Source organism: Acomys russatus, chromosome 32, assembly GCF_903995435.1.
Source record: "Acomys russatus chromosome 32, mAcoRus1.1, whole genome shotgun sequence".
Lineage (NCBI taxonomy): Eukaryota > Metazoa > Chordata > Mammalia > Rodentia > Muridae > Acomys > Acomys russatus.
Genome location: NC_067168.1, coordinates 22,831,312 through 22,852,856, shown reverse-complemented (window position 1 = coordinate 22,852,856; position 21,545 = coordinate 22,831,312). Strand labels below are relative to the sequence as shown.

The window sequence follows — 21,545 nt, the reverse complement described above, 5'->3', positions numbered from 1 at the left end:
ACAATCAGATGGGGAAGGAAAGTGGCATCTGAATTGGATGTTGGAGGTGGGAGACTCCAGAAAAGATGTGAAACCAGAAAGGAATGTATTTCTGCAATTCTAAATGGGTCAGCTCTGCAGGAGGCTAAGGACAGATACTAAGCTTAGTGTCACTAATGAAGCAGGTGAGCCACAACGTGGGGGATACTGACATGTGGAATCAGGTTGTAAGCAATGGCAAACAGCCACAGGAAGGTTCTGAGCAGGTGGTACTCTGACCAGAACTGTAATTTAGTGAGATTAAATTATGAGTAATATACTATTGGCTAAATAAAGGGAGAATAGAAGACAAAGTTCTTAAAAGTTTTATTTTTGAAGCTGGGTGGTGGTGGTGTACACCTTTAATCCCAGTACTGGGACGGGGAGGCAGGCAGACCTCTTGACTTTGAGGCTAGCCTGGGCCAGGGCTACACAGAGAAACCCTGTGTCAAAACCATCAACAACAACAAACCCAACAAACAAAAACCAAACAAACAATTTCCTCATTTTTTGAGTGTATATGTGTTTGTGTTGATGTGTGCACTCAGGAAGGCAGAGGCAGGTGGACTGCTGTGAGTTCAAGGACAGCCTGGTCTACAAAGCGAGTCTGGGACAGCCAAGGCTACACAGAGAAACCCTATCTCGAACTGTGCCCCTGACCTCCCCCCCAAATAAACCAAACCCAAACCAAGACTTAGGAAATGAAAGAACATCGTGATGAAGGAGATGAAGATGTGAAATGACAGCAATGTTCTATCGTATTAGAACATTAAGGTATATAATTATCCTACAGCTCATTATTTTTTAGATTTATTTATTTATGTATATATGAGTGCTCCGTCCATTTGTATGTGTACCTGCATGACATCAGATCCCATTATAGATGGTTGTGAGCCACCATGCGGTTGCTGGGAATTGAACTCAGGTCCTCTGGAAGAGCAGCCAGAGCTCTTAACCATTGAGCTATCTCTCCAGCCCCCTATAACTCATTTTTAACTCCTTACTACTGGACTGTTAAGTCACTGTGGAGAGGAAAGGCTAAACGACTGGGCATGGTGACATGTGCCTGTGTTGTCAGAAGTTAGGTAGCAGGAGCAGGAGGACAGGTACACCATCATCAGGTACACAGTGAGGGTCCCGCAAGCCTGGGCCATGGGAGACCCTGTGTTAAACAACAATGAAAACATCACACAACCAGCAGCAAAAAAATAGGTGAGAAGAGAAGAAAGAAAAGAAGATATAAAGGAAAGAGGATAAAGAAAGCAGAAGGACATGAGAAGGAGGAATAAAAAAAGGAAGGAAATAAGGAAGACAGGAAAGAAAGTAATCTTTTATAAAGAAAATGAAAATGTGAGGACAAACATGATTAGTAAGCCTTTGTTGAGATATACAATCCACTGTATGGAAACCTAAATCATTGTAAAGAAACAATCTCAGCTGGGTGTGGGTGGTGGTGCACGCCTTTAATTCCAGCACTTGGGAGGCAGAGGCAGACGGATTGCTGTGAGTTCGAAGCCAGCCTGGTCTACAAAGTGAGTCCAGGATAGTCAAGGCTACACAGAGAAACCTTGTCTTGAAAAAAACCAAAAAACCAACCAAACAAACAAGAAACAAATCTCAGGAAGAAGTTTAGCACATTTTCATTAAATATACAATCTTTAGCTGAGTAAGCTGATGCATGGGCAGGGTAGATAAAATAAGGTTGGATTTGATTTGCAAGTGTTGTACGTGTGTGTGTGGAAATAGATAGAACCATATTAATATCTACAACTAAAATATACTAATGAATAATAGAAAATAAAAAGAAATCAGTTTCAAGTCCAGTTGGTTTTCTGGTGATTTCTATCAAACAATTTAAAGAGGAAGTATTACCATTCTTTCCAAAACATAAAAGGGCCTAAATTTCAGTTCTTTCTGAGGCCAGCATTACCAAGTTATCCCTAAATTTAAAATATCCCTCATGAATAGACAACCAACAAAACAAAACAAAAAACTCTAAACATACTAGCAATCTAACTGTTCAAACATGTCAAAATGGTTATGAACCATGACCTAGTAGGATTTATCATAAGAATCCAAAATTGTCTCAGCATAGGAAATATAATTGGACACATTAGATAAATTGAATACACGACAAATCATCCCAACAGAAATGGGAAAGACAAAGACAAAAGCAAAGCTCATCAAGGATCTAGTGGTGGGGACAGGAGTGGGACAGGAGTAGGGAGAGTGCCATGTCAGCTGCATTAGCACCTTGTAAGAGCTGGACCGGAAACATGGATCTCTTACCTCAGCTTTTGGAGAAGGGCGGAGACAAGAAGATCTCGGGAGCTCACTGGCCAGCCAGTCTACTCAACCAACTGAGCTACAGATTTAGAGACTCTGTCTTAAAAAAGGAGGCAGAAGGGGCTGGAGAGATGGCTCAATGGTTAAGAGCACTATCTACTGTTCCAAGAGGTCCTGAGTTGAATTCCCAGCAACCATATGGTGGCTCATGATCATCTATACTGGGATCTGATGCCCTCTTCTGGCCTGCAGGTGTATGTGCAGATAGAGCACTGTATACATAAAATACCTAAATAAATCTTTAAATTAAAAAAAAAAAAAAAAGAGGCAGAAGCCAGGCACGGTAGCACAACATTTAATCCCAGTACTCAGGGAGGCAGAGGCAGGTGGATCTCTGTGAGTTTGAGGCCAGAAGAGCAAGTTTATAGAGCAAGTTCCAGGACACCCAGAGCTACAAAAAGAAAACCTATTTTGAAAAAACAAAACAGAACAAAAAAAACCAACCAAAAAAGGTAGGTGAACCAGCAAGATGTCTCAATGTGTAAAGGTCCTTGTTGCCATGGTGGAAGAAAAAACCAACTCCTGTAAACTGTCCTCTGACTGCTACACATGCCACAAAACAAATAAATTAATGTAATAAAAAGTGAGAAAGGTGGAGAAAGACCAAGAAGATACTTGACATGTGACCCACATGTTTCTGCATGCACAGGCAGACACATTTAAGTGAAGTGATTTGTAACAGACAGAAAGTTTAATTCTAAGGTCAAGGTTAGGCAAGGATGCCTGTTTGTTTGTTTGTTTGTTTGAAGACAGTGTTTCTCTGTATAACAGCTCTGGCTGTCCTGGAACTCTATTTGTAGACCAAGCTGGCCTTGAACTCACAGAAATCCACCTGCCTCTGCCTCCCCACTGCTGGGATTAAAGGAGCACACCACCATGCCCAGCTGCCTGTTTGTTTTTAAAAACAAAAATTAACATAGCTTCATCAATAATGGTATTAAAAGAATTGTATTGTGTACTGTAAATGGTAAGATATCAGTGGAAGAAATAAGAAAGAATTAGACAAATGGAAAGACATTTGTGTTCATGGGCGGCGAATGGGACAGTGTTGAAGACACCGCATCCAATGTGATCTATGAAAATTCATATGGAAATGCAAAGACCCAGAATAAATGAAACCATCCTGGAAAAAGGCAAACAAAGCTGGGAGACTCAAAACTGTTTCATTTCTAACACTAAAGCTAAAGTAAGGAAGACAGCACAGACAGCATGCTGTGTGCATAGATGAACAGACTGGAACTCAGAGCTCAGAACTCACCACACAGATGTAGTCAGCTGACTTTTAATAAGGGTACCTGGGGAACGCACTGGGGAAGAACAGTCTTTCTGACAACCATGCTGCAACAACTGGGCATCTATTTACAAAAACATTAATAATCTACCTCTTCCTCATTACTGCAGGCTTTATTTTTATTTATTTTTATTTTTTATTTTTGGTTTTTCGAGACAGAGTCTCACTGTGTTAGCCTTGGCTGTCCTGGACTCACTTTGTAGACCAGGCTGGCCTTGAACTCACAGCGATCCGCCTGCCTCTGCCTCCTGAGTGCTGGGATTACAGGTGTGTGCCCCCACACCTGGCTACTGCAGACTTTAAATGATGGGTCTATGTTATCTGTTATTCTTGCTGTCTCTGTATCTGTGTGGCATGTGCATGCGTACCATGTATACACGCAGGTCAGAGGAGAACTCTGAGAGTTGTTTCTCTCCTTCCACCATGTGTGTCCAGGGGATTGAACTCATGTTGCCAGGCTTGAATGGCAGAGCCTTTACCTGCAGGGCCACCGAGCTTGCCTGGTGAATTTATTTTCAAGTATGAGATATATTTCAACAAAGCTGTTTGTTTAAACAACAAGCAACCAATGCACAGCAACAACCAAAAAAACCAAATAACCAAAAGCAGATAGCACATAAACACTTTTCCACCTTAAAACTTACATTTTCGGTGAGGGTCATGTTTTCTTTGCTGATATTTGACATTGTTGTCATTGAAGCCGGATTTATGTGGGTGAGTTACTTGACTTATTTCTTGAGGTAGAACTGCACCCTGAAAGTGAAAGTTCTCAGAAATCAATTAAACAAAACCTTAATATTATAACTTCAAAAATTAATTTAATAAAAATTATAAAACTTATTAGAAAAGCACACAGAAAACTATATAGAATTTTAAAAACTACTCAAAAATCACTCTTGGAAATAAGAATCATCAATATAATGGCCATTACACTCCAGGATTCCTTTATGTGTTTTTTTTTTCTCTATGTGCTAATTAGAAAGCAAGGTAAAACAAAACAACAAAACAAACAAACAACCCCCCCCCCAAAAAAAAACCCAAGTACCTTCCCACAGTTCTCTTTTCAATAGAAATAACTCAATCTAACTTTTTTTAAAAATTAAGAATTGAACTTAGAACCTATGGAAGAGCAGTCAGTGCTTTTAACCTCTGAGCCATCTCTCCAGCCCTCAATCTAACTTTGCTTAAAACAAATACAGAAACTAAAGAAAGCAGTAAACTTTGAATATTTCTTCTAATAAAAACTTCTTTAATCTTTTAAAAAGATTTCCTTTATTTTATGCATATGGGTGTTTTGCCTGGTAGTTGAGAAGGTCAGAAGACAGCATCAGATCCCCTGGAACTGGAGTGACAGATAGCTGGGAGCCACCATGGGGAGACGGGCAGTCAAACCTAGGTCCTCTGCAAGAGCAACATCTATCTCTCTAGCCCCCTAGAAACTTCTCTAAAAATTTCTCTAGATTTGCTTCAAGGTAAAAACGCTTTTAGTTTAGTGGGAATAAGGAGCAAGCGGGTGCAACATTAGAGCCAGCTAAGGGGTGGGGACATGTGGCGTCGCCCACATGGTTATCTAGGCTCAGCAATGTTAAAGATTTTCCATTGGAAAGGTTTTAAGATTAATACTTTTTCTTGTTTTATGAAACTCATTCACATTCCTTTCTATGTTCTTTTCCCAACAGCTGATTTTAAATTAATGTTTATACTGCCAAGTGAAACACAGTTTTCCAGAAAGACGGATCACAAACCCACAGTAATTAAGACAGTTTATGGGCTGGAGAGATGGCTCAGCAGTTAAGACTGATAGTTGCTCTTCCAGAGGACCAGGGTTTAATTCCCACCACCCACATGGTAGCTCACAGCTGTCTATAACTCCTGTTCCAGGGAATCTGACACCCTCACATAGGCATGCATGCAGGCAAAACACCAATGCATATAAAAAAAAAATCTGTATCAAAATAGGAAAAAAGAGACTTATAAATAGGCACAATAGTAAAATGACATGGTTAAACTTCACATAACATTTATAAAGTAATTTTTCTCCTGTGTGTGTGTGTGTGTGTGTGTGCATGTACGTGCTTACACACTGATGTCTGAATGCCTTCCTTAAGTTCTTCTTCACCTAATTTTTTAACAAGGTCTTTCACTGAACCTAGAGTTCAACATTTCAGCCAGACTTGACTGGTAAGAAAACCACTAGGATCTGCCTTGTCTCCATACCCCAGGGCTGCGGCTACAGACATGTGACATTACGCCTGGTTTTTTTTAATTGAGTGTTGGGGGATGCAAACTCATATTCAAGCATTTTACCCACTGAGCCAACTCTTCAATCTTAAGCTCTTTTGATTTTTGAAAGGAAGAGAAAGCTGGAAGGTGAAAAGAAACAACTTTCTATGGCTTAATCTGCTGAGGGAGTAAAAGCAGAAGCTGGAGAGCTTTAATACAAAATAATTCTCATTGTTTTGCTCTGGGCAAGTCTCATTTATCTTCAATTCTGGGCACACACAAATTCACATTGGGTAGGAAGAAACATCATGTCTTAACCAACCCTGAGCTTGTTTTAAAACGCTTGTGGTACAGGATGGAGTTGGGGGAACCCAGTGAGCTCACACACACTGTCACATGGCACGTGACTCCACCGTCATAGCAAGATGGCTGGTAGAGTTTTGGGAACAGCAGCACTTTCTGAAGGGTTTTGGGCCTAAGGAAGTGAATTAGAACTTAAGGATCAATAGAGAGGCATGAATAAATATTGCGTGCCTACTACTGTCAGGAATGTTAAATGTATTTTGCTTCCATTATCTCAGTATCAGTATAGTAATGCTACCATCATAATAATGTTGATGTATTTTTATTTTGTTTTACATATAAATAAGCTTAAGTCCAAAAGTGATCATTTCATTGAAGAATTACTGATGTTTGAGCTCAAACTCCCAAATCTTAAGTTCGATGTACTTCAAAAACACAGATGTATAATTCTAAAAGGAAAGCAAATACTGTAGTTTTCAACAGTCCTTTGGGTCACTAAAAAAACAAACTTATTTATGTGTGCATGTGTATGTGCAGGGGTTACAGGGGGTTGTGAGCAGCCTGGCACAGGCACAGGGAACTAAACGGGCGCTCTGCAACAGCAGTGCCCACTTTTAATTGCTAAGCTGTTGCTGCAGCACCCTCTTTGGGTTATTCTGTTTGACATTTCTGTAAAGATATTTGTGTTGGGCATATTACTATATTTTGCTAATTAATGCTAGGATTCTTTTTTCAAACGTTCATTAAATTCCTAGAATTGGCTTCTTTCTTCTTCCTCCTTCCTCCTCTTTTTTTTTTTTTGAGATAGGGTTTCTCTGTGTAGCTCTGGCTGTCTGGCTATGCCGGAATTTGCTCTGTAGACCAGGCTGGCCTTGAACTGAGAGATCCATCTGCCTCTGTCTCCTGAGTGCTGGGATTAAAAGTATGTGCCACCACTGCCTGGCCAATCTCAGTTTCTTAATATTAATACTTCATGAGTTTAAAAGTGTTGATTTAGGTAGCTTACAATTCTTAGAAAAGACAGAAGATAGACAAAACTTGGATGTGTTCTGCTAAAATAAGTTGTATCTGATAACAGAACTTACATACAGATTATGAAACAATATATCCCGTGATTCTCAAGGAAAGACCAGACCTTGACCCAGATCTAGAAGGATCTAGTAGTACAGGAAGAGAGTATATTGCAAGTGGAAAGAACAAAAAGAACATACAGTCCCAAATGGCAATCATTTGTTTGTGGGAAAAGGAAAGCAAAGAGTGCAAACTGACTGGACAGATTTTATGGGAATTAGTGTGGTTACATACTTGGACCAGAGTTCCCAGAGGTCTCTGGTCTTAGAGAAAAGAATTCAAAGGAAGACAGAGAAGAGACTCAACAACACCAGGCTTGTTAGAGCAAAGCACTAGTGTATCTCAGGAGTCAGTGCTCGTCCTCATGCTTTTCTTAGCCTGGGTTTTTCTTAGGGTCTTGCCAATGGAACATGGATCTTTCCACAATCCAGTAGGGAACTGTTTTATCTTGAGTGCCCCACAGGACTGCCATACCACACAATTAGGTGCATGGCAATGAAGTCACAGGTCGGGGAACAGCTTATTAATTTAAAATAAAAAGTTATTTTTTAAATTTATTTTTATTTATTTTACATTGGTGTTTTGCCAGCATGTTTGTCTGTGTAAGGGTGTCAGGTCCCCTGGAAACTGAAGTTACAGACAGTTGTGAGCTGCCACGTGGGTGATGGGAATTAAACCTGGGGCCTATGGAAGAGCAGTCAGTGCTCTTAACCATTAAGCCATCTCTCCAGCCCCTTACATTTAAAAAAAAAATTTGCTCACTTTACATCCCAATTGTAGCCCCCTCCCTCATCGCCTCCCGGTTCTACCCTCCCTCCCTCCCCTCTCCCCACTCCTCTAGTTTTCAGAAAGAGGAGCCCTTCTCCCCTATCAACTGACCCCAGCCTGTCAAGTCTCATTTGGACTGCCTGTATCCTCTTCCTCTGTGGCCGAGCAAGACCGCCCTGCCAGGGGGAAGTGACCAACAAGTGTCATAGGAAGCTCCTACTCCTCGTATTATGGGACCCACATGGAGACTGTGCTGTTATCTACCACATCTGAGCAGAGGGTCTAGGTCCTGACCATGCATGGTCCTTGGTTGGTGCGTCAGTCTCTGCAGCACCCACACCCCCAACCCGGATTTGTTGGCTCCATTAGTCTCCTTGTGGAGGGGGTATACGTTAAAAAGCCAATTTTGACACTATTATTTTTGGCCAGTTATTTACTCCCTACTTATCTTCTACATCAGTTACAGATTAAGAAAGACCTTGAAAGAAAGAAAGAAAGAAAGAAAGAAAGAAAGAAAGAAAGAAAGAAAGAAAAAAAGAAAGAAAGAAAGACCTTATGAGTGGGAGGAGTCAGGCTAGAATCCAATAGTACTGACCAGGAAGTCCTATGTATTCAAAAGTATCAGAGTAACACATTTTTAGGGCTGGCAAAGATCTAAGCAGTCTCCAATGCCTTCATTTCATATGTGTCATCACAGCAGCCCTGAGAAGTACATTTGTGTAACCTGTGTCATGAACTTGAGGCTTATTAACACTTACTACAATCTACTGCCACAGGGCATAGATTGGTCTTCAACGCAGAAGATACTTTACACAACTATGTCTTGAAGGTGATACAGGTGAAAGGATCATTAAGAAAGAGTAGGAAATATGACACACAAAGAACGCTAAGTGAAAGAGAGAGCATATGGGAGAACACTGAGAAGAGGTTAGGTTAGGTCTGGGAAGAAAAGTTAGGATCTAACTGAGAAATTCAAGGGTTTAGGATCTTGTTACAAAAAGATACCAGAAAGAAGACAGCAACTAAAAATTTCTTTTAGGGTGATAGCATACCGAAGCAGCAGCAGGAAACCAGTGTCAACAGAAGAGGACAGACAGGGACGCAGCTAGATCTCAGGGGTGGAGGTGGGGGAGACAAAAGTTCTAGATTCCAAGCTGTTTGGATGGGGGTGCTTGGGCAATGAGGGTGTAGAGACAAGAACAAAAGGAGAGGCTTCACCCGGGGTCACTCTGGGACATCCTGAGGCCAATGTGACAGTGCAGTGTCCACACAGACTCTCCCTATAGACTGGCAATACTGGATTAAACACTTGATTGAGATGTCAGAACCAGAGATTCTAGATTAGTTAAACTTAACAGATAGGTTAAGAGTCAAAGTCAGGCTTAAGGCAAAAGGGGAATGAAGCTTTTCAGTTCAGAGAAATATTTTTCTAGTGAAATGTTGGAAAAGCAAGAGTTAATAAAGAAAGTGCACGCAAGATTCTGGGAAATGTCTCTACTCACCCACCCACTCATCCTTTTTATGAAGTAAGATCTTGCTGTCTTATGTAAGCTGGCCTTGGCTTAAGTGATTCTTCTGTCTTAGCCTTCTGAGCTTCAGAGAAAAGCTGGGACTACAAGTATGTGCCACTGTGGACAGTTTGCTAATGATTCCTTTTAGAGCAAAATTCTTTGAGCCAGTAAAGTGGTGTACCTCTATAATCTCAACACTTTCTTTGGTTTTTTAAGATAGAGTTTCTCTGTGTAGCCTTGGCTGTCCTGGACTCACTTTGTAGACCAGGTTAAGAACACTGACTGCTCTTCCAGAGGTCATGAGTTCAATTCCCAGCAATCACATAGTGGCTCACCAACCATCTATAATGTGATCTAATGCCTTCTTCTGTCATGCAAGCATAATAAATAAATCTTTAAAAAAAAAAAAAAGAAAGAAAAGGAAAACCTCAAAGCTCAGTGACACACTTCCTCCAATGAGGCCATACCTTCCTAATTCTTCTAATCCTATCAGATAGCTCCACTCCCTGGTGATCAAGCATTGAAATATATCAGCATTGAGATATATCAGCATTGAGATATATCAGCATTGAGATATATCAGCATATAGGCCCATTCTTACTCAAACTACCACACTGAACAACTTTCTCAGGTTAGTGAGTTTTTTTATTTTTTATTTTTCTGAGACAAGTTTTCAGAGGAGCCTAGGCTGACCTCAAATCCCCTATGTAACTGATCCTATTGCCTCTCCATCTTGAGTGTTGGATAACAGGCAGACAGCACCAGGAATGGTGGATTTCATTCTTTTGTGTGTATGACATACATGTGTGTCGCACATGAATGTGTGCTCGCTCATATGCATGTGTGCACTAGGTGTTTTGCCCACCACTCTCTTTCTTTCACAGGGTCTGTTGCTGAGCCTGAGTTCACTGACTCAGCTAGCCTGGTTGACCAGCAGCCCTGGGGATCATCCTCCGTGTGGTCCGGCAGCACTGGGATTACATGCAGTTACAGGTGGGCGGCACCTGGCTTCCTTACGTGGCTGTTGAGGATTGTACTCAGGGCCACAGGCTTTTACAGCAAGTACTTTGCCAACCAAGCCAACTCCCCAGTGCCTCTTTTGTCTTGTGTGGAAAGGCCAAGGGTAAACTCATAGAAGACAGGGAAGCTTAGTATTTCTGCCTACAGTCCCAGACCTCTTCACGATCTCTGTAAATGTCTACTCATATTTAAGAAAACCCTTACTTAGGTGTGGTGGCACATGCCTGTAATCCAAGCACTCACTTGGGAGGGAGAGGAAGGTGGATCTCTGTGAGTTCAAGGCCAGTTTGCACAGCCAAGGCTATACAGAGAAACCCTGTCTCAAAAACAAAAAGACAAAAACAAAAACAAAGAATGCCCCTCCAAAAAACCCTTTACCAGCATAGCATTATGTATTCAAGGGGGGCCTTTGTTAAATTCGAAATGTAATTATTTCAGTTTTGTGAACAAATAAAAGTTATGATTTTATAACTTTTTCAGATATAATGAAATGACATAAAAACTGATTTCAAAGTTATATTCCTACTTACTGGAACCTATGTATGCCTAAAAGGAATTATGAAAATTAATGATTGAAACTCATAAAATTTTAAGAGAGATATAACACTGCAAATGAAAAGAAAAACTTTTCTTTAAACTAACTGTCCAGGCTGGCCATCATGGCGCAGGCCTTTAATCCCAGCACTCAGGAGTCAGAGGCAGGTGGATCATTGTGAGTTCGAGGCCAGCCTGGTCTACAAAGTGAGTCCAGGACAGCCAAGGATACGAAGAGAAACCCTGTCTTTAAAACCAAACAAAACCAAAACAACAACAAAACTGTCCACCAAACAAAGAACGCTAACCTTCTCTTGTACCGTTGGTTCAAAGTGCTGAATTTTTCCAGACCCCTGTAGAGATTGCCAAATGTTGCAAAATTCATCATCACCTTTTGTAGGTGCCTAGGAAATAAACAAAAATTTATATGAACTTTGGTATTAAAAATAAAATTGTTAGCTGGGTGTAGTGGCACACACCTTTAACCCCGGCACTCGGGAGGCAGAGGCAGACTGATTGCTGTGAGTTCGAGGCCAGCCTGGTCTAGAGAGTCTAGGATAGCCAAGGCTAAACAGAGAAACACTGTCTCAAAAAACCAAAAAAAGAAAAAAACAGAAACAAAAAAAGCCCCCCAAAAACAACAACAAGAAAGCCCTGTTTATTACAATTATTGAGTGATAAACAACAGTCAACTGACACCACATGACCTTCTCAGTCCCCTGCTCTGGAGCTGAGGGTAGCACTGGAATGTAACCAGTCTTCATAAATACATGGTTTTAAAAGTATTTAAATCCAAGCCAACCACACTATAAAGATGGTACTTATAGGTGGAGATAGAAAAGGCATGAGTTTGGTGCATGCCTACAATCCCAGCACTTCTGGATCGATGTAAGTTCGAGGTTAGCCTGGTCTATAAAGCGAGTCCGGGACAGCAAAGGCTACACAGAGAAACCCTGTCTTGGAGAGAAAAAAAAAAAAAAAGAAAAAAGAAAAAAAGGTCATAAGTTTGAGCCTCAGCTATGTAACAAGTCTGAAGCCAACCTGGGCTTATGTAAGACCTTGCCTCAAGCCTCCCTTTCAAAGGTTGATAAAAAATATCCCTACCAACAGATTTATTTTATATTTTCTAATGTTTAACCTATTGAATCTGTCAAACTCAGACCTAAGGACTTGTTTTTGGAAATCTTTAAACACCCTGAACCCCAGCATTTGGGAAGTGGCAGCAAGAACACAAACTCAAGGCTGAGCTATGAAGTGAGAACCTACCTAAGAACAGACAAGCACATGTCCCTCTTATGCAGAAACAATCTAATACATTTAAAAACTAGCCACTGTAGGTAAAGGGTTTCATACAGACTAAGACTAGGAAAAAACCTGAACCAAAACTTAACACCAGGCTACTAGAGGCAGTGCCTTTGGCCTCACACTGAGGCAGCAGAAGCCTGTAGGTCCAGCCTGGTCTAGTCTACAGGAGTTCAGAACAAACAAACCCACAAGCGAAGAAAAACTTCGTTGTGATTACTTGTGCAACTGGAGAGAAATTTGCTTGTGTTTTTTTTTTTTTTTTGCTCAGAAAAATGAAGAACTTAATTATGAAATGCATGGCAAAAATTTGAAGTTGCTTCTTGTTAGGTTTGCACAGGAGGGCCTCAACCTTATGTAGTGGAGGATGACCTCAAACTCATCTTCCTGCCTCCAAGGACTAGAATTATAGGTGAGTGCCACTACATCCAAGCTAGAAACTTGTTTTTGATGACTATGATGTAATTTTCTCATTATGGTTCAAATTTATTGTCACTCATCAGAGATAACATAGGACATTTAGACTATATAAGAAATCTAGGTGTTGGGCTAGTCAGCTTTCTGTCAATATGATACATGACGGAGTCATTTGGAAATAGGTCCTTTCAATTGAGAAAATGCCTGGAGGCAAGTCTGACTGATGATTGATGTGGAAGGCCCAGCTCCCTGTGGGCAGCACCAGGCTTGGGCTGGTAGTCCAGGTGCTATAAGAAAGCAAACTGAGCCAGGCGTGGTGGTCCATGCCTGTAATCCCAGCACTTGGGAGGCAGAGGCAGGCGGATTAGTGTGAGTCCGAGGCCAGCCCAGTCTACAAAGTGAGTCCAGGACAGCCAAGGCTACACAGAGAAATCCTGTCTCAAGAAAACAAAAAAACAAACAAACAACGCCCCCCCCCCCCCAAAAAAAAAAACGGCAAACTGAGCAAGCCAGAAAGCAGCAATCCTCCACGGCCTCTGGATGAACTCCTACCTCCAGGTTCCATCCCTATTTGCAGTCCTGTCCTGACTCCCCTTCATAATGGGCTGAGATGTGGAACTGTAAACTGAAACAAATTCTCCCCTTTCCAAGTTGCTTTTGGATGTGGTGGTTTTTTGTTTTTTGTTTTTGTTTTGTTTTTTGTTTGTTTGTTTTTCTGAGACAGGGTTTCTCTGTGTAGCCTTGGCTGTCCTGGATTCTCTTTGCAGAACAGGATGGCCTCGAACTTACAGAAATCCACCTGCCTGTGTCTCAAGAGTACTGGGATTATAGGCATCTGCCACTATGTTGGGATGCCTTTTTTTTTTTTTAGTCAAAAAAGAAAATGAAGTCTCTATGATTTCTGATTTGCAAAAAGAGTGGAAAGAAAGAATGAGAAACTTACTTGAGTAGGAACAAAAAGTGAGCGAGGAGAGTGATTAAGGCATCCCAAATGCCCAGAGGAAACGGATGAATTTGGGTTACAGTAATTCACAGCAGGTTGTGGTTTCACAATGGCTGTCAACTTCTGATTTCCAGTTTCAGAGCGACTCCCATGAGAAAGGTTCACCAAGGCACTTGTTGGCAGTCGGTATCCTCTAGCAGGTGAGCACCTACAGTCAAGAAGTTGCGTTAGAGGTGGGTCTGGTTGCACATCCCCGGACTGCTAGCAGATGAGAGGCAGGAGTAGAAAGACCAGGAGTTCAACATTGGCCAGCATTGCTACAGAGTATGACCTTGCCTCATAAAATAGGGGGGAAAAGAAAAGAAAAAAAAAAAAACATTGGAAATTAATTCAGGGCTAGATAGATCCCAGCACTTGAGAAAAGGGTAAAAAAAGTCTTTGTCAACTTTTTCTTATTCTTTTTAAATTTAATTTAATGTTTTGCTTTTCAAGACAGGGTCTCTCTGTGTAGCCGAGGCTGTCCTGGCCTCGAACTCACTGTGCTCCACCTGCATTTGTCTCCCAAGTGCTGAGATTAAAGGCGTGTGCAACCACGAACTTTTTAAACTCAATTACTTTTTCCTCTTTGAGGACACTGAAAAAGTAGAGTTCTTTTATGAGTTCCAGGTTGCTACAAAACACCTATTTTCATGAGAACTACACTTACTACAGATTGTGCATTATAAAAGTGAGTATGCCTGCAGGTAGTCTTTCACACAGCTCTCCGTCAGATGCTCTTACGTAGAAGTAGGAGAAAAAGATGTCAAGAAAACCAAAACCCAAACCAAGTCAGGTCTGGCAGCGCATCCTGGAATCACTGTGTAGGAGAGGCCGAGGCAGGAATGTCAGGTGTTCAAAGCCAGTCTTGGCTTCATTTCAAAACTGAAACTAGTCTGCCTTGATGAAACCCTTTGTCCAAGAAATTAAAACAATGAAAAAGCAACACAAAACCCAAAGCCTACAACCTATAGGTGTATTGTGACAGTGTGGGGACACACAGCTGTCTCCTCCATGAACTTGGAATGCAGAGGAAGGAAGACCTTGAGTTAGAGTCCAGCTTTGATCAAGGCCTTGTCTCAAAACAAACACACATAAAGAAAAAAAAAGTCATATAGCATAGACTAAATGCATGTGCAGTTGTGCAGAGGTAACTCATTATAATGAAACAATTGAGTAAGAGATCCAAATTCCTGGGGCATGGTGGCGCATGCCTTTAATCCCAGCACTTGGGAGGCAGAGGCAGGCAGATTGCTGTGAGTTCGAGGCCAGCCTGGTCCAGGACAGCCAAGGCTACACAGAGAAACCCTGTCTTGAAAAAAAAAAAAAAAAAGATTCAAATTCTGTTGCTGCATTTGAAGAGTACAAACTACAAGGTCTCAGAGGAACAAACATATTCAAGTTTCAAAACAACAAAGTTTGTATAACTTTATTGAGTGTGCACATGGGAAGGAGGCTGGAGGATGGCTTTATACTTTCCTTCCTTCCTTTCACTTGTCCTCGTGTCCTGGGGATAGAGGTCTCGCTGGCAGGCGTGTGCAGCAGTCACTTACACCTGCTACATTGTCTAGCTGGCTCAATAGTGGCACCGTCTAGGAACCACTGGGTACGGACTGAGGACTTACATCAGGAGCCTAAATGACAGTGATGTAAGAACTGTAATCACCCACTAACCAAAACACAGATGCAAAGGAAACTAAGTTGATGTCAGCTTGTAGTTAAATTAGAAAGAAAAACTAGAACAGGGTTTCATTTCTTCTTCCCAATATTCTAGTAATCTTCATGAGGATGACGATGCTACCAACATAAGTGACAGAGCTCACCCTATTATTTCGTACAGCTTTAAACTTTGTAGTAGAACTCCCTCAAAAATTATATCATACTTCATGTTCTAAAATAAAAGCAACTCACTCTACTGTCTTAAACCTGGTAACTTCCAATTATTGCTTTCTTTTCCCTTCACAGTCAAATTTCCTGTCTCCATTACAGATGGAAAGACGTACATGTCACTGGACTCAGCCAGCTCTATTCCTAAAGCCATTTAATCAGAAAATGTTCTTTGTTGCTGGTTCTATCCCATGTTTCTGAATATTTTCACTCTATTCCTCCCTCTTCTCCCAGCTACCCACTGTTCATGTATTTGTCACATTTAATTAAGTAGTTAACATTACAGTCAGTTGTTGAATCTTGGTGAAAGTGAAAAGTCAAGGGGGTAGACAGGTACGCACTGTTTTAACACTAGTAGCTACTATGGTGTCAGACAGTGGACAGACACATTTACAAGTGACAGAAAATCAGAGAGAGGCTGCATGGACTATCCACAAGGGACAATTATTATTTAGAAATACAAACCTTATTGTTAAGCCTCCAGGAAATTCCTCATCAAACAATACTTCAAATAGCACATCAGCTTCTCTACTAGCTGTTAAAGATGAAGAAATGAGTCAGACTGGAAAACCATACAATGAGAAACCAGCAGTAAGGTTTTTTTTTTTTTTAAAGATTTATTTATTACATATACAGTGTGTTGTCTGCATGCATGCCTACATGCCAGAAGAGGGCACCAGATCTTGTTATAGACAGTTGTGAGCCCACATGTGGTTGCCGGGAATTGAACTCAGGACCTTTGGAAGAGCAGCCAGTGCTCTTAAGCGCTGAGCCATCTCTCCAGCCCCAGCAGTTAAGTTTTTAAGAATTCTCAGAAGCATGTTTTATTTTAAAACCATTTACAAAAACCATTTTAAATATGAAGACTGACATAACACACGGACTCATCCAAGGCAAGAAACAAATGCAAACGTCATAGAAGACCACCGTGTCCTCTTTCCCTCACAGGCAGCCACGATCTTTACCGTGGCAATTTGATTTCCTATATAGTTCTTTACAGTTTGACTATTACGGACATTTCTGAAGTAATGTATAGTAGTGTTTGCAAATCGTAAAGCATTATCAGTTCACAGTTGTAACTGTATCTTCCATGCACCTATCTACCTACCATAGGGGATATACTCCTGTAACACGCTTGTTTTGTTTCAAAATTATGAGATTCATTCCTGTTTCCTGAATATGCTTTAGTATTTCTTGTATTCTATCCGTGAATATACCATCATTTATCTGTTTCCTCTGATGATGGACACTTAGTTTATAATTTTTCCAATTATTAAAAATGCTATTATGAATATCATATAAATGTGTCCTCTATGTAGGCAAATCCTTCCCTAAAAGTGAAATTACTAGGTGTTAGAGAACGCATTTAAGTTTTTTAAAATTAAAATTGGCATGGCAAGTTATATATATGTAAACTATATAATTTAATAATTCTTACCATATGTAATTAGCCAGGAAGCCATAGTAAGTAAGACACTGCTGAGAAACATTTCATTGTATAGCATCCAACAATTTATTTATTCATTTATTGGCAAGCATTTGGACTTTTCTAATTTTTGGTTATCTTATAAGGCTTGATGTAAATTCAAGTCTTTTTTCTCCCAGGTCAGTATCTAGGAATGAAATGACTGAGTCGGATGGTGTACGTTCCCATTTTAAAAACTTATCAGGGGTTGATGAGATGACCCAAGTACAATGTCCAGGACCCAAATGGGAGAAAGAGAGAATGATTCCTGCAAGTTATCCTCCAACACACAAAGACACATGCACACGCGCACATACACACGCACACAGGCACCGAAGTGAGCGTACACACAACCACTCCACAGTGGTAAGAAAGAGTAAAGAAAAGTAATTTATTAGAACACCTATGCCCTCACACTTGGGATGCTGAAGCGGAAGGAGCTTGAGTTTAGGTGGCCTGTGCTACATATTAAGTGCCAGGACGGCCTTGGCTACATAGCTACATAGCAAGGCCAGGTCACAAACAAACTTAACAAATGAAGCCAGACACCATAGTGCACAATCTAATACCAAAACTTGTGATGCAAATGGAGAAAGATCATGAGTGTGAGGTTAGCCTGGGTATCCATCTTCAATTAAAAAGAACCTAACAAACGACTTTGCAAAGTGGCTGTGCTGTTTTCATGTTCTCACTGACAATGTAGGAGAGTTTCAGTCACTCCACGGTGTGGACACTTCTTTCTTTTCTATTCTGAGGAAGGCTGATGGAAAGCCTGATGTAGGCCACGCTGTCTATGACCCACTATGCAGCCAGGGATGACCTTGAACTTCTATTCCTACTGCTGTGTTGCCTGTGGCCCTAGCATTGAACTCAGAGCCTCACTGCATTCTTGGTGAGCTATCTACCTACTGAGCTGCATCCACAACCCTCCTATTCACTTAAGTCAGTCTAGCTGCTGTTTGGCAGCATGTTTTTTCCTGTACATATCTCTATGGTAAAATACCTGCTCAATTATTATGCTTATTTTGAAAGAGCAGCTGAGGTGTGGCTCAGTGTCAAAGGCACTTGCTGACAAGCCAGATGACCCAAGCACTACCCTTGGAACCCTAGATGATCGAAGACAAGAACTGTCTCCCACACATTGTCTCTGACCTCCATATGTACCCACATGCAACATACACATGGGAACTAATAGTTAGCTTTTCCATGGCTTCTGCCTCCAGCTTCCCGCCTCGTTTGAGTTCCTGTCTTGGTCTCCCTCAATGGAGGACACTTGGGATAAGGAGGCAGCACTGCTCTTGGTCATTGTGCTTCATCACAGCAAGAGGAACCCTCACTAGGACACCCAGGTTTTCTTTTTTTGTTTTTTGTTTTTTTGTTTTTCTTTTTTTCCTGAGACAGGGCTTCACTGTGTAGCCTTGGCTGTCCTGGATTCGCTTTTGTAGACCAGGCTGGCCTGGAACTCACAGAGATCTGCCTGCCTCTGCCTCCCGAGCGCTGGGATTAAAGGCGTGTGCCACCACCCGGGTTTTTATGAATCCTTGGGATGGAGCTTGGGTCCTTACACTCATGCAGCAAGCACTGTCTCCCTAGCCCCGTTTTTAAATTTTTCTATTTATTTATTATGTATATAGTGTTCTGCCAACATTTGCACCTACATGACAGAAGAGGGCATGAAATAACACTATAGATGGTTGTGAGCCACCTAGTAGTTGCCAGAAATTGAACTCCAGACCTCTGGAAGAGCAGACAATGTTCTTAACCACTGAGCCATCTCTCCAGCCTGTTTTAAAATATTTCAGGCAAAGTCTCATTCTGTAGCCTATACTGGCCTGGAATTCTCTATATATCCAAGGTTAGCTTTGAACCTGTGGTACTCCTCCTGTTTCAGTTACCCAGTGTTGTGATTACAAAGTGTAGACCACCAGAACTGGCTATAATCTAGTTGTACTCGTAAAACTAAAATTAATATGTATCTAAAATGGTTTCACTGTAAATAACACTGTCCATTCTGAGAGATTTCTAGATTACAAAGCTTATTCAAATCTATAGATTGCAATGCAACTTAAGGCAAAACTATGAATAAGATTAGAGAAAAGTTTAAGAGCTGATGAAAATTTCCTTTCAGTTTCATAAAAATACAAGTACGCCCTATAAGCCATGGCATAATTTTAGTGTGATCTATATAAACTATTGAGCTGTCAATGGTTCTTCTCAGTTTCCCCTCCTTTCAACCACTTCTCAGATGATTAGATGAGACAGGAGAATTTTCTCTGTAAAGTACAACCGAAAGAGTAAGAGCAGCTAGAGCACACAGGGACTAAGCCTTTTCTCTGACTTATTTTCTGCTTAGATGCACATAACACACAGATCTGGGTTCTCTTTCACAACATGAAGCAGCTGCAGACATCAAGTACTGGCCTTACCCCCTTTGATTCCAATGATGGTGCCTCGAAGGCCGACTGGCACTGAGAAGTTCTCTCTCACATTTACAACACGGTCAAAGAGACGGAACTCCGCATCCCGATCAGGAATGACTCCATGCTGCTGCTCTAAAGGCTGAATAGAAGAGAGCTGTGTATTCTAAGGAACATTTGAGATCACTCCTGTCTTGATGTCTAAGTTCTGTTTTTAGAGTGTGGTCTTCCTATGCAGGCCAGGCGGACTGCAAACTTACTCTACTGCCTCAGCTATGCTGGACTAGTGGTCTTCTGACTCTGTGGCACGCCACCATGCACAGCTTGAATAAAAGTTGTTTCCTTTATATTTGTAAAGTAAAAGCAGCACTTTAAGCTTGTAGATACTTACTCTGTACAGCAAATGGGGTTTCACTGTCACTCGCACTTTCTTGTTACTCTTTCTTTGCTGAAGAAAAAATTCAAACAGAAAATTATAAAGCCATTCATCAGTTCTGACATCTATGAATTTTATAAAGCCAATAAAGGTTTTAATTTTAAGAATAACCTAAAGTTTTATTCTTATAGGAGGAATGAAATACACATTCATAAGATGAGTATAGCATAAAATTTTTTTGTTTTATATTTTGTTTTTTCGAGACAGGGTCTCTCTGTATACACCTCACTATTCTGGACTCACTTTGTAGACCAGGCTGGCTTCAAACTCACAGAGGTCTGCCTGCTTCTGCCTCCCCGAGTGCTAGGATTAAAAGTCTGCACCACCATGCCCAGCTAGTATAGCCTACATTCTTAAATCTTGTTATTTTAGGTATTATTATTATTATTATTATTATTATTATTATTATTATTATTATTATTATTATATGTATGGAGTTGGTTCTCTCCTTTACATTTATGTACAGAGATCAAACTTGGATCATTGGGTGGCAAATACTTCTTACCTGCTAAGTCATCTTGCTGGTTCTAATTTTTTTTTTTTTTTTGAAATAGGGTCTCACTATATGGCACTGGTTGTCCTGGAGCTTCCTATGCAAGCCAGGCTGGCTTTGAGCTTGCCAATATCTACCTGTCTGCCTCCCAAATGTAGGGACTAAAGGCACATACCATGGCTCCAAATTCGTATCTGTAAGTTTTAAAGTAAAATATTTAGGTTATATTTATTTATTTTTATCTTTATTATTATCTGTGTGTGTGCATGTGTGCTGGGGCCTAGATATGGACATACAAGGACACCTGAGGGAGTCAGAATTCTTGTTTGACCATGTGGGTCCTGGGGACTAAAACTCAGCTCACTGTGCTTGACAATAAGCACTTCTGCCCACTGAGCTACCTACTCACTGGCCCAGTAAATCGTTTTTAAGTATAAGACAGAAAATTTCAAAGGTAGAAGTAAGCTGCAGATTAGGTACTTTAAACTGCTCAAGTGCAGTGGTAAGAGGGGAGCTAATCAAGTTAGTTTTAACTGCATGAGTAGGTGAGAAGGTCTAGGCAGAGTCCCCCCACCCCTGGGCAGTGCTGGTGGCTAAGTTAGGGTCCTTAGCAGTGCTGGGAAAGCACACTACTTGGGAGCTGTGTCTCCAGCACTGCTGTGAGGCGAGCACAACATAAGAAACTTACTTTAAAAAAAAATATATATATTTTATTAATTTATTCATATTACATCTAAGAAACTTACTTTTAATATAGGTTATATTTTGTTTTCAACTCTATATATTTTTTTTCTCTAAAAAGAATTCTAAAGAATAGTCAACATAAGCTTTTTTTTCTTTTTTTTAAGTCAAGGTTTCACTCAGTAACCCAGGAATCCTCAAATGATCTTCCTGTCTCAGCCTTCTGAGTGCTGTGATTTCAGGCACCAGTTACCATGCTATGCTAAGAAAGATTTATATTAAAGAGAAAAATATATGAAGCATTCATCTATAAAATCATCTTGTGTGTGTGTGTCTGTGTGTGTGTGTGTGTGTGTGTGTATGTACTTAGACCAAGTGACCTA

At 40.8% G+C, this 21,545-nt stretch overlaps 1 protein-coding gene across 1 annotated transcript in view; it reads right to left on the bottom strand.

The window, feature by feature from the left end:
- Xrn1 (5'-3' exoribonuclease 1) overlaps positions 1 to 21,545 on the bottom strand; it is a 98,348-nt gene that overhangs the window by 12,389 nt on the left and 64,414 nt on the right. Inside the window, exons 28-33 of the mRNA XM_051140745.1 lie at positions 19,944 to 20,000; positions 19,562 to 19,694; positions 16,136 to 16,205; positions 13,748 to 13,955; positions 11,394 to 11,489; positions 4,300 to 4,408 (exon numbers count right to left, since the gene is read on the bottom strand). Coding sequence (XP_050996702.1) covers positions 4,300 to 4,408; positions 11,394 to 11,489; positions 13,748 to 13,955; positions 16,136 to 16,205; positions 19,562 to 19,694; positions 19,944 to 20,000 — 673 coding nt within the window. The remainder of the gene's footprint in view (positions 1 to 4,299; positions 4,409 to 11,393; positions 11,490 to 13,747; positions 13,956 to 16,135; positions 16,206 to 19,561; positions 19,695 to 19,943; positions 20,001 to 21,545) is intronic.